This window comes from Hermetia illucens, chromosome 2, assembly GCF_905115235.1.
Source record: "Hermetia illucens chromosome 2, iHerIll2.2.curated.20191125, whole genome shotgun sequence".
NCBI classification, from domain to species: Eukaryota; Metazoa; Arthropoda; class Insecta; order Diptera; family Stratiomyidae; genus Hermetia; species Hermetia illucens.
Window position 1 is genome coordinate 33245765 of NC_051850.1, and position 14108 is coordinate 33259872.

At 42.6% G+C, this 14108-nt stretch overlaps 2 protein-coding genes across 2 annotated transcripts in view; both read right to left on the minus strand.

Annotated features, from left to right (window-relative positions):
- LOC119649441 (peroxisome biogenesis factor 1) overlaps nt 1-6034 on the minus strand; it is a 29866-nt gene extending 23832 nt beyond the window's left edge. The window contains exons 1-4 of the mRNA XM_038051591.1: nt 5757-6034; nt 5461-5581; nt 5296-5399; nt 5125-5239 (exon numbers count right to left, since the gene is read on the minus strand). Coding sequence (XP_037907519.1) covers nt 5125-5239; nt 5296-5399; nt 5461-5581; nt 5757-5849 — 433 coding nt within the window. The 5' untranslated portion in view covers nt 5850-6034. The remainder of the gene's footprint in view (nt 1-5124; nt 5240-5295; nt 5400-5460; nt 5582-5756) is intronic.
- Nucleotides 6035-12230: 6196 nt separating this feature from the next.
- LOC119647494 (formin-like protein) overlaps nt 12231-14108 on the minus strand; it is a 183217-nt gene continuing 181339 nt past the window's right edge. Inside the window, exon 9 of the mRNA XM_038048452.1 lies at nt 12231-13849. Coding sequence (XP_037904380.1) covers nt 13637-13849 — 213 coding nt within the window. The 3' untranslated portion in view covers nt 12231-13636. The remainder of the gene's footprint in view (nt 13850-14108) is intronic.

The following is a 14108-nucleotide window of genomic DNA, read 5'->3' on the forward strand; positions in this document are numbered from 1 at the left end:
TCGATAATCACCCCGAAGTACTTAATCATCCCTGTGGCCACCAACTTCTGTCTTTTTCACTAGGTGATAAGCACCCCTTCCACCTTGCATGAATCGAAAGTATTAGTAAACCAATTGAGCCTGTCCTTGACAACCAGTCTGTGCGGAGTTTCATCCTTGTTCGCTCGAATCCCATAAATCCTCCTAGGTAACTGAAGATATCGCAAAGTCGTTCTTTGGAACTAGCACCTGATATTCGTACTCCCCTTACTGCTGCAAATTATCTATGCTTATCATGTGTGGCATGGAATGGATCAACCCCACCAACACGCCATCGTTGTGGGTTTGTGGTAAGGTATATAAGACCGCATGCTTCAGTCAACAACGACAAGAAAAAGCATCGGTGACAAAATGCAACCTTGGTAGACTTCGCTTTGAATTTCAAATTCCTTTGAGATGTTACCTCGATGCAACACATGACATTTATCGCGGCCAAATTTCTGCTGATTTCAGATCCCTAGAGATTGCCAATAAGCGGGAGCGATAATTCTACAAACATTTCTGCAGAGAATAGGAGGCCATCAAGACAGGAAGATTTGTTCCAATTAAGTTCAATGAAAGCAGAAATTGTTTCGCTTTATTTTGCAAGAGCACCACCTTGGAAACCATACTCCAAATATTTACATCCGCCATTACATTGCTTCCTTTTAGTTCTCGGTATAATCTCTTTCGAGTTGCAGGTCGCAGGTGGTAATGTGCGTCATCACGTTTGACACTACCTGCTCTTTCTCCAAATCGTTCACGAAGTCACCTTACACAAAAACGTCCGACCCGAAACGGTGAACAGTAATCAGATTGCTTGCTATAAACACACGTCTCTTGGGTATGGGAGGATGGTGTTCTTCCGGAGCCTAACTATTAATTGTAGCGAATCTCTCCATAGCAATTGCGTTACATATCGGTCGCGAAGGACTCGGAAAACGTCACCTCCCCAAAAACTGTCCGCGATCCAACCAGGCAACCAGTTTGGCATGCTACAACCACTGTTTTTACCCAACTCTTTAATCTGCAGATTACTTGGTGCTCGCTGCGATAATAATGTTCATTGTACCATTTTATAACCGATTCTTAGTCCCTTCTTCGTAATGGTCTAATCGATAAATTGGCATCTGATGATAATCTCCTTCTTGCTATCCCTTGTGTCCACCTGCCTAAGAATTTTTTTTTTCGTTAGACTTCTTAAGTTTAGGGTGAAATCTGCCTTTTGAGATTTCTTAGTACCGTATTTCGGGTTTCCATTAACTTTTTCGGTTGCCCCATTATAGATGATGATTCCCCCTGATCGTATCCCTTTTTTATTTTTTCCTTGGGTGTTACCACTCCCCGAACCGCCATATTTTACCTTTGAAGTATACTTCTCTACCCTGACACCGATCGTTCTTTGCGAATAAATTCAGAGGCTTATTTTCCCTATTCTATTTTATTGGGAGAACTTTTTTCCCATTTAGTATTTTGTTGACCAACCGATCCCGTGACATCTTTCTGGTCGTTCTTTCTTTTCTTTGTCCTCTATGAAAATTTGAAAACAATGAGGATAGAAGACTTTGAACCGTAGATAATTTCTTTTGTCTAGGATCGAAAATCAGAACCGATAACAGGTACGATATCGAAATGCGCGCACTTTTGTTGTCAGCCAACAGAGCCTATTTCAGCTTATTAACAAAACCAAATTAAAGTGTTTATTTGCCGCAGATATGCACATTTTATTTTACAGTGGCGAGGTGCTGAGAAAATTCATTCTTTTCCTGTCACATAATATTTTCTATACTTTTGACCATTTTCTATTCCAATTGCACCACCTCATCCTGATTTCATCATCATCAACGGCAGAACAACCGGTATGTTGTCCAGACCCGCCTTAATAAAGAACTTCAGACATCCCGTTTTGGCGTCGAGGTCCTCCAACTCGATATCCCTAGAAGCTGTCTGGCGTCCTGACCTACACCATTGCTCTATCTCAGGCAGAGTCTGCCTCTTCTTTTTCTACCATACATATTTTCCTTATAGACTTTTACGGACTGGATCATTCTCATCCATACGGATTAAGTGACCCGCCCACCGTAACCTATTTTATCGCTCATAGATTTCGTCGTTACATAGGCTACGGAATCGTCTACCCTCATGTAGGGGGCCAAAAATTCTTCGGAGGATTCTTCTCTCAAACGCGGCCAAGAGTACGCAATTTTTCTTGCTAAGAACTCCAGTTTCTGAGGAATACATCAGGACTGGCAAGATCATTGTCTTTTACAGTAAGAACTTTGACCCTATGGTGAGACGTTTCGAGCGGAACAGTTTTTGTAAATTGAAATAGGCTCTGTTGGCTACCAACAACCGTGCGCGGATTTCATCATCGTAGCTGTTATCAGTTGTGATTTTTTATCCTAGATGGGAGAAATTATCAACGGTCTCAGAGTTGTAGTGTCCTATCTTTATTCTTCCCGTTTAACCAGTGCGGTTTGATGTTGTTAGTTGGTTGGTTTTTGGTGCTGATGTTGCCACCATATACTTTGTCTTGCCTTCATTGACATACATTGACGTGATCTCGCCTAAACTGCCGCCTGCTCGATCTGGATGAAGGCAGTTTGTACGTCCCGGATGGTTCTTCCCATGATGGCGATATCGCCAGCATAGGCCAGTAGTTGGGTCGACTTGAAGAGGATCGTACCTATTGCATTTACCTCAGCATCACGGATCACTTTCTCCAGGGCCAGGTTAAAGAGGACGCATAGTAGGGCATCCCCTTGTCTTAGACCGTTGTTGATGTTGAATGGTCTTGAGAGTGATCCTGCTGTTTTTATCTGGCCTCGTACATTGGTCAGGGCCAGCCTAGTCAGTCTTATTAATTTCGTCGGGATATCGAATTCTCGCATGGCCGTGTACAGTTTTACCCTGACTATGCTATCATAGGCGGATTTAAAGTCGATGAATGGTGTCCATAGTCTAACAGTTTTTCCATCGCTTGCCGCAGAGAGAAAATCTGATGTGTTGCTGATTTGCCTGGAGTGAAACCTCTTTGGTATGGGCCAATGATGTTGTGGGCGTATGGGGCTATCGGGCCTAGCGAGATAGCGGAGATTATCTTATAGATGGTACTCAGCAATGTGACACCTCTATAATTGCTGCAGAGTGTGATATCTCCCTTTTTATATATAAGACAGATAATGCCCCTTTGCCAGTCGTCATTTATTGATTCGCTGCCCCATACCTTGAGCACAAGTTGATGATCCACAGTTACTGAGAATGGGTCCGTTAAAGAAATGATCGCTTTCGACCACCCGCACTCGCCACCTTTCCAACAAATGTTAAAACTAAGACCGGTTTTGGAAAGCACTAATCGAGACACTTCATCTGATACCGCACATGCCTATATTTGGTGAAAAAAAATTACACCCGCTTTTTGCATATATGGGGACCCCCCCCTTAAATTCGACATAAAAGGATGTAACTCACTGCATGCGTGAGCGTTCATAGTTCTCAACTTTCCACCAAATTTGGTGTTAATCGTTGCAACAGTCTCCGAGAAAAATGCGTGTGACGAACAGACAGACGGACAGACAGTAAACCGCTTTTGATAAGGTTTTGTTTTATACAAAACGTTAAAAGAAGACACACATTTTGAGTGTGACAATTGGAGGGGTACCTTCGCTTCTGCCGTCGCAAAGCAAATAGCACAACACCTCGAAAGCTTGATCGACAGAAAGCAGGCTAGTTTCCTATCCGGATTTTACTGCATTGACCACATCAACATCCCATGGATCATTCTGGAATAGTACGCGGAATTTTGATCTGCGCGGCACCTGCTCTTCATCGATTTCGAGAAAGCTTTTAATGGCGTGAGCAGGTAGTGTATCTGTAGTACTGTACACAGGAAGGGTATTCTGGAGAAACTAATAGCTATTATCAGAGCGACATAAGATGGTGCAAAATGTCACGTCCTGCTCCGAGGTAAAATCTCGGAGGACTTTGAAGTCCAAAGCGGAGTCCGCCAGAGTTGCATCCTGTCGCCAATATTATTTCTTCTTGTTATCGATGACATTCTTCATGTTGCCTTGTCCGGAGGACGTAGAAGAATTCAATGAACCAAGACATCTTTCCTCAAACACCTCAACTACGCTGATGACATCTGTTTGCTCCCTCACCGGGTCATGGACCTTGGCCAAATGGTTCTGGATTTGGAAAGAGAGGCAAGTAGAGTAAGACTGAAGATTCTCAGTCTGACGGATCATCGCACTCTCCCTAGCCGCATAAATGAGCAGAGCATCGAAAACGTCGATCAATTTGTATATCTAGGTAGCGTGGTTTTTGCCGACAGATGGATGTTGCCCGACGCAGTAACAGCGCTAGATTCATTCTGGCAATATAATTATCTCAACACTAAAATCCTAAGATCAAGTTGAGACTGTTCTGTGCTAGTGTTTTTTCTGTAGCACATGGAAAGTGAACTCCAATGTTACTCAAAAGCTCCAAGCTTTCGCCAATACCTGTCGGAGTACGGTGGCCTGGCCCTATCTCAAACGAAGAACTTGGCACTCGTATGCGATGTGATCAGAAGACAGAAGGAAGGCAACAATTGCATTGCGGACTATGACATGCAGTGGGATCCATTCTCCCAAAATGGCCCGCGGGTGAGTCGTTCGAAGGGTCGAAAGGCACTTGGCGTAGAACAGTAGAGGACGAGTGCGGGCATCTCGTGAAGTCGTGGGGTGTGCTGAATCGCATTTCAGGTAACCGCAAGCGATGACACGCTATACTCCACCAAAGAGTGAAAGGCAACGATGAATTGATTAGTATCCCATTGAGAATCTCCAGCGATGGACGTTGACGACTTCAGTCCGTTACGCCCTAAACACACAAGTGAGTGAAAAGGGAATCTAAACGGGCCAGCTAGAGCTGGGGTTGCGGCAATCACCTCCTGCCTGCAATAAATTAAAAATAAGTTCGAGACCTTTCTTGGTTCGTTAACGGGTTCCCAGAATATTATTTAAATCGGGGATCGGATGTTTATTCTGGCCGTCCCTAGCTTAAATTTCTCATTAACCATTTCCTACCAATGTTGAACAGGAAACGAAAGTCAAATCGACGTACCTACTGTGAAGTTAACCTGCATCGACCGATTTATCCACACAACCAGAATTTGAGTCGAATTGATCACCCGAGTTTGCTCCAGTAACGTAGTTTGGATTTGCTCCGTACTTAGCTCCTAGAGGACAAAAATTAATGTTAAGTACATCACGGAGCTTGCTTTGCTCTACTCACAATAATTTCCCAATCCTTGGCCGTGACCGGCGTTACAAATACGGATCTGATTGGAAGCATACTCTCGACAAGCGCCACCTTCACCAAGTCATTCTCCTTGAGCCCTGCAAGCACAATCAAAACGTCCTTTAACAACTCCCACCATTTCCACCTCAATAGACCCACCAATCTCCTTGGCCACTCGGGCGTTTATCCCGATCTCGGTATCCTTCATGGGGCCTGCGTGTGGCGCCCAGGTCACGTAGTGAAGCACCTTCCCACATGACAAACTAAGACACCCGTTCTCCTGCCAGAATGCCGTCAAAAGCCCACCAGAATGCGTAAAAGACAAAAACAGAAAGAAGCGACTCAGCATAATTTAAAAATAGCCAGTGACCATGAATAGTTGTCGCGCGCGCAAATTCCCCAACTCGGCTGCGTCCTTGTCTTCGCGTGCGCAACACGACCCGTGGAGCACTTACATATGTGGAGACCAAGTCATAGTAGTTGGACGGCAAAAGGACAAAATTGTTGCGCATCGGCCGGTACGTGAGCTTGAAGGTGCGGCGGAACATTTTGTCGGATCACAAAACCATGAATTAAAACGGATTCAGAATGCAACCGGAGCCGACTCGATTTTATCTTAAGCTGGGGGCAAAGTGCCTTCTCGCGCAATTCGCGTAACACCCGAATTACTGCAAAGTACTCGCCGAAATTGTGCAAAGCCAAAACGAACCGTGACAGCTATCAATCAGCTGTCCTTCCGCACGCAATTGACGCTTAGCAGCTGTTCTGTGTTTGGATGTGTAGTTGGAGAAATGGCTGCATTAAGATTGCTTGGCGCTGCAGTCGATTAGAGGAATGACGTCAGAATATCCGTTGCAGAGACATTTTTCTACAAAAAAGTTTTTGCTAACACACATTTCTCTTAACGCTGGGCTAGTGAGTCAAAAAAGCCTTTCGTCACAAGTCCAGTATATACTTAACGGTCTGCTGCAATAAATCCGTGAGAATCCCAACTTCAAAAAAGGGAAAAAGAAGATTTACTTCAATGCAAAACTGCTGTATCCGGTCCCAAGCCCGGTTGTGGAAAGAGGAGGGATGAATAGATTCAGTCTGAATGGCTGTAGGCAACCGCAACGTTCAAGGCCACCAGCATTCTGTCCGAGTAGCAAAAAACTGCCGAATGGGATGAAGGGATTGCATAAAGCATCTTATTATCGGCTCGGTAGTTGTAGGATAAGCAAAGAAATCTCTTTAGTTGTTATATTGATTCAGACGGGAATTGGTTTAGACAAGTGTCGAATCCAAGCCATCCGCAGAAGTGGTCACAATCCACATGTGAGATATACCATTGGTAACCTTCACACCCAAGCTATGACTAAGACAGACTTCTACAAATACCCAGGAATTCTGCAAGGAACCCATGCCCAAGTTGGTGATTTTAAGGATGCTCTGCCTTCATGACAACGTAGGTTGAACTTGGGGCATAACAATACCACCAAGTCGATCCCTACATGCTAATTTTCACAGCAAAGAACAGGCAAATCCCTTGCATGCAATTGTATGTAAGCAAGATTGCAGCTTGACTATATTTAACCTAAAGGCTCGGTCTTTCTACTCTCTGAGTCCGGTGAAGACAAACCAAGAGCGGATTGATGAATAAAAATCGAAGGCAAAACACAGTAAAAATAGAATTGCTTCTGGCAACCGCTTGTTGATTCCCATTTGTCGAATAGTTAGCTGTGTGCTGCGGAGATTTTGCTGAAATGGAGGGATTTATCTTTGCGTTTCAAGTTAACGTGGTCGGGCTTATAAAAAGCTGAAAAGCAGAGAAAGTCGCCACTAAATTGAGCAAAATGGATGTCAAATACCCCCATTATTGGATTCAGGATTTTTGTGTACGCAATAATATCACTGCAGGGAAATTAGTAAAGATCCAGTAATTGTTCTCATATAGATATGAGAGAATTGGTTAAAAAATGTTGGCCCAAAGTTCCTGAAAATTGCACTGCCAGTGGTATTTAACCAATTTAAAACCGTTTTGGTGAGAGCAAATTTAGGCGTGAAGGAAAAAGCTAAGATCCCAGTTATTGGAAAATTAAAAAAGCCACGGTATCGCTTCCGGAGAAATATAACAGCAACATATAAGCATAGGTGAGTTTTCCCATTTTGAAAGATATAATCAACATTGGGACTGAAGAAGAAGTGTGGAACATTGGTGCGTTGTTGGAAAAAATCCAGGTCCTGGGTGAAAGTTATGCGAAAAAATTCCAGGCCCGGGGGGAATCCCCCCTTCCCACCCCCAGGGGCGCCTGCTTAAATATAATAAAAATGGTCTTCTTATCTCTCAACACGACCTTCGTACATTATTCCATGGATCCGGGGATAATTAAATTATTAAAGGGAGATCCCAGAAAACAGCTTACAATAAAAGGATCGTAAGCAATATCGAAAACGGTCTTGGTAATATTGCAGTCAAAGTCTTTGAAGCTATTTTATTTATCCCAAAATAATGAGAATTGCGAGTCGCGTTGGCCATGACTTCGACAAACAGTTGAATCTCACTCAACCGAATTACAGCGCCTATGAATTATTAGCCGCGTATCGAAGCATCAAATACTTCCGTTTTTCCTTTGAAGGCAGGCCGTTCACTACGGATCACAAGCCTCTAACTTTTGATTTAGATCAGAAGCCGGCCAAAGCATCTGACATTCAACATGTGTCGCTGACGCTTTGCTTCGGATCTCTGAGACTAACATCCCCGTTGCAGTCGGGCGGTGGTACATTCAACCCAATCAACAATCGCAGTCTGCGAAGAGCTGTTTCCGGGTTTTGGAGCAAGGACGTTTGGCCGCGAAATACGCCGGATCTTAACTAGATGGGCTACTACGCCTGGTCCATTCTAGACAAAAGTCTCGGCTACACGACACATCACTGTTGATGAACTAATATGCCCCTGGGATGATATTACGGAGCATGAATGTGCGAGCATCATTCGCAATTTCCGTAAGTGACTTCGTAGATACATTGAAGCCCAAGCATAATGACCACTAGGTTAATTGCTATTTATATTTCCGTGAAAAGGTAACTTGCCAAAAGAACTAAATACAAATGGATACTAGAATAACATAACTTCTGAGCGCGAGGGAGCGCATCGCCGCCCTTCCTATATATGGATTTGGCGAGGAGTTTCCTCCGTAAAACCCGTTTTGAAACGAGAAAAAGCCGTCGTTAGACCTCTAGGGACAGTTCGACTTCAGAACACGCGGGTTGGCGCATACATCGATGGATGAGTCGAACTCATCTGCTTCGGGCATACATTCTTTTATAGAGTTTGTTTTTCTTCTTAGAGCCCGGAAAACGGCTACTTCCTTTGTTCGCGTGAAATTCCCACGACAGTTTGCGAACCATTGAACTTCTAGGTCAGGTACTATTAGGGGAAGATCCTGGGGACATATCGTAAGGGTCATGTAAGCATTATCCCACGGACACAAATTGATTTGGATACTACCATCAGAGCCCGTCGTGACTAATCCCGCGGTACTGGTCTATACTGAGTGCAGCCTCAGCATTTATACCAGTGAATGCAAGGCCTATTTCACACCTTAGCGGCAACTACGGGGTACGGCGCTCGCGTTATACAACGCATTTCCACGCTTAAGCCCTGCCCATGATATGGACACAACAACCACCAAACTTCCACAGGAGGACTAACCGCAAATAGCCGGACCAATAAATAATCTCCGGTGAGGCGGATTTAGGTCTGTTCGTTCTGTTACTTTAGTCGCCGGAAAAGAATACAACCCAGCCTCAACCATCTCGTCGCCAATCCTGTGATTTCGTTTTGCCGCTGCTGGTTCCGCTCTTCACTGATCAGGTGATTTCCCGGTCGTTCGAGGCAAAGAAGCAAGAAAAATCTGCACTTTCCCTGCCTCCAACAATGAACCAAGAATTATCAACATCACATTAGCTAGCAACGACCTCACATGCACAAGTGCTTCTCCATCGTCCGCGAAAAACGAGCACAAGTTGGGAAACCAGAAGCTGGACGCTTCAGGTATGGGAGGTTTTGTGTATTTTTTTTATAAAGACATTTAAGTGTGAATTTGTCCCATTAGTACGTAACACGTAATATATTCATATGCATATTATGTGAGAATATCCACTTTCGGGTGATATGTGCGATTTACACCAAACTTGATAGGATCAAGCTCTATATTATAGCCCACATTGCTGCAAAATTTCGTGGTACTGGCATGAACTTAAGGGCGGTTTTGCAGCCAATTACTGAAAATTATAGTAATATATTGTTAATAACTTTATTTGAAGGGATATCGGCATGGGAGGCATTTCGGAGCCTAGACACCATATAGTGGAAGCCTCTTGATTTTTTTCAGATTTTTCGGTTGTGCAGTTTCTGAGAAAGGACCCTTAAATAAATGATCACTTTCGACCCTCTGAACTCCCCGCCTTTCCAACAAATGCCAAAACTAAGACAGCTTTGGAAAGTACTAACCGAGACCTTTCATTTGATACCCCACATGACTATATTTGGTGGAAAAAAATTTACAACCCTCTTTTGCATGGGTGGGGACCTTCCCTTAAGTTCAATGTAAAAGCATGTAACTCACTATATCCGTAAGCGTTCACAATTCCCACCTTTCCACAAAATTTGGTGTCAATCGCTGTTGCAGTCTCCGAGAAAAATGCGTATGACGGACAGACCTTCGAGGTAGGCTTAAGCAGGCTATACGGACCAGCAAACGAGAATGTTTCAAAGAACTTTGCGCAGAGGCAAAGCCCCTGAGGAACTGCGTACCGGATGGTTATGAAGAAGATGTGAGGGCGAACACCACAGCTGACCTGCCCGCATATTCTACTCGATATCGTGATGACGCTCTTTCCCCCGGATAAAAGGGAACGGAAAAACACAAATAAGCATTGGACGTCTACAACATACCTGCGGTAACTGAGGAACAACTTGCGTAAATTTGCCGGAGAATTGGTGATAACAAAGCACTCGGTCTGAATGCTGTTCCCAATACAGATTTTAAACTCGCTGTTAAGACCAGACTCGACTGGTTTATCGGCGTTTTTGAAACATATATGGTAGAAGTTTTCCACGACCAGCACCAGTTTTCCAGCACCCAGGACACCCATCATCATACCGACCGATTTGCCTCATCGACACGGCAGGAAAGATGCTCGAAAGGGTCATCTACAATAGACTGCTCCCTATCATTGAATATAAGGAAGGACTATCGGAGCGACAATTTGGATTTCAACAAGCCCACTCAACGATCGACGCCGTAGACGTTGTTTTGAAGTTGGCTCGAGACACGATGTCGTCTAAAAAATGCTGCACCGTGGTGACTTTGGACATAAAAAATGCGTTCAATTCGGCTAGTTGGCAGTCGATAAATAATTCACGGGCTAAAACGGGTGTCCCTAGTTATTTGACTAAGCTCCTCAACAGTTACCTTTCGGAGAGGACACTTTGGTACGAGACGGACGAGGGATCCAAGCAGACACCGTCACCGCAGGAGTACCACAGGGCTCATTGTTGGATCCTCTCCTGTGGAACGTGATGTACAATGGGGTCCTTGTCCTTCCCATGCCAAAGGAGGCCACGATAATCGGCTTCGCAGATGATCTAGCTGTGGTTGTCGTCGCGAAACAACCTGAAGACATTGAATTGTACGCTAACGAAACCATTAGCGCCATAAAAGCGTGGCTGGACATGGTTCAGCTTGACCTTGAGGAATAAAACACGGAGGCGGTCTTGATTACCAACCGTAGGAATCCGGTTAAAATTCGTATTGGTGGTCACGTCATCACCTCGAAAGCGGCTATCAAATACCTAGGGATGATGATTGATCCTAAAATCAATGTCAAGGGACACCTGGACTAAGCCTGTGAGAAAGCGACAAATACCAGCCACCACAGCCGACCATTAGCGCGGATAATGCCTTACATTGGAGGCCCTAGATACAGTCACAAATTAGTTGTGGCGGGACTGATTCGCTCCACACTATTATACGCGGCACCAGTTTGGGAGTAAGCTCTAGCGTGTGAGAGTAATCGGCAGAGGGTAAATATGACCTACCGCTTACTGGCGCTAAGGGTGTGTAACGCCTTCAGAACAATATCAGGTGAGGCAACGTGTGTTATTGCGGGAATAATCCCGATAGACATTCTGGCAAGTGAGACACGCTGCCTGTACGAGAAAAGGAAAATGAATCGTTCTGAAAAGGATGCAGAACACCGAGAGGCGTTCTGACGCAATTCCTGTCAGGACATGGTGGTTACAGGAAGTATCTGCACCAATTCAGGCTAGATGATTTTCCCTTTTGTCCTGAGTGTGGTTCCACACCTTAGGACCCGAAGCATGTTATGTTCCACTGTCCACGATTTTTCTCAGAGACTCCCTGAAAACCAAACTAAGCCCGCAGAGCATCGTCGGGGAAATGTTCAAGTGGGAGGGAAACTGGTGTACGGTGAAGTCCGTAATCAAAAGAATACAGCAGGAACTTGGAAAAGCTGAGCGCGCAAAGTGGACGTGAAGAACGGAAGACTTGACCGCTTAGAGCGCAGTCTACCCCGCGAAGTAATGCTTTGCGGCGGTTCCGCGGGGAAGGAAGAAGAAGAAAGTGGGGGTGGTTTTAGTTTCCACCTCCATCCATAAAAAAAGCCAGACAGACAATAAACCGATTTTAATGAGGTTTTGATTTACACAAAACCTTAAAAATGAGCTGCTAATCTACGCTCGCACGGTTTACGTCTTATACATGGAACTTTCCATCAAAATTACTGTTACTCAATTTGAATTTTTCGCTCATACAAACAAAGTTTCATCTCTGAACGATATTCTATTTACACAAATCAGCATGTACGTATGTTTTCTTCGAGTAATAGAACTACTAGATATACAAGATCAGACTGACACACGCTCATAGTTTTACCATTAATTTTATTAATCCGTTTATGTAATATAACTTTACAAAAATCTCATAACATAAAGCTACTTCTCCATTCTGAAAGAAAATATATCAGATTTTGAAATTGCCATTTTCTCTTCGTTTCTATAAAAATACATAATATAGTCTTAAAAACACGGAGCTATACAAATTAAAGAAAAACAATGAAATAAAAGTAAATATCTTTAAATTTAGTGATCGAGAGAAAAGAACTAAATAGTAATAGAACTAAATATTTACAACGTCTATCGTAAAGATAATTGTCACTAAAAGATATTCAGGAAAGACCTAAACTCAGATATGTGTAATGCAGGGTCTAACAAAGGATATCCGTCCGAATCTTCGCTCAACCATATTTACAGGCAGAAAATTACATGTTTCAAACAAAAAATAAACATAACAACTACATGCTAAGTTTAACAATACCACGATATCCTTAATCCTTATCCGTTCTCTTCATCTTCCTATAAACATCTATGTAAAATGGCAGACTTTCTGTATCATATACGAATACTCCTACTTTTGCGAATATTTCCAATAGAAAAAATGAGGTGAATGTATATAATAAATTGCCATTAAATATGCATATTGTATTCTGTATTTTAGAGTACACGAGAATTTTAGAAAAAACCTACCGAAGAAAAGCTGTGATCTGCTAATAAAATTGTATAAATCTAAAATTTTGTATACAATATATTTCATATAAAAAAGGAATATCAAGGCCTCGAGATAAATTTTCTTTACAGTCATGTTGGTGCGTTGTTTTCAGCATTTTTTCTGCTAATTTCCATAATTTTCTTAGATTTTGTATATTATACGAAAAAAATTTACAAAATATTGAGAATACTTTCTATGCTTTGTATAAAGTCAGTTGTTATGCATAAAAAAGTTTGTTATAAATATTTCCGGTGCAGTTTCCTTCACTTTCTAGCATTCCCGAAAAAATGAATATTTGCCAGAAGGAACCGTTGCACAAACAACTTGAATAAATGCAGAGATACTTCCATATTCGAGTATATATAAACAGTTTTAAGGCTTAAATACGAAAGAAATCTAGAGTAATTCCGAAGTAATATTCAAATATGCACGATTTGAACGTAGATTTCTAAAAAATATAATGTTTATTCGCGGGAGGAATGTAAATACATTAAATACATATACAAAAAATACAATATAATATATAACTCCACTTTGCATGGCATTGGTATACTGTTGTCTTCGCTTCAACAAATCAATTTTTATATCAGTTTCGATATGTTAGCATTTAAATATCAGTTCAATAAAAAAAATCACTTGGCGTTGGACAAGGAAATTTGGATTGAAATTTACTTTGATCCTAGCGCTTATACACGTTTGCATGTATATCGACTTTACTCCTAGTTTCATACATCCAATTCTTCCATCGTTCGCGAGAGACGATTGTTGTCAATTCGACGTCGTTGACTTCGTCGTACGGCATCGGCTCTCCGGTACGGCTCACTCTTCAGCCCCAGAAGGATATCTTCCAAGGCACCATTGTAAACCTCGTCTTGATGAAGGAGTTTCTTCTCGCGAACAGCATTTGTCTTACTTTTGAGTTCATTAATGACCGCCTCCTGTTAAAATTGAAATTAATTTTTTAGATTTTAGATATTGCTCGAAAATCGCTGCATTGCAACGAATACAATTGCAATTGTAAGTGCATGAGAACGGTTTATGGACTTACTTATCAATGTTATCTACACAGAAAATAAATACTTAGAACAATAACTTCCCGAAATAGAACAGAACACATTCCTTCCAAGAGTCTAAAGCAGACAACAAAAATTTTCCAAAGTAATCCATGCATTCTAGAATGGCATTCCTCCTATAATG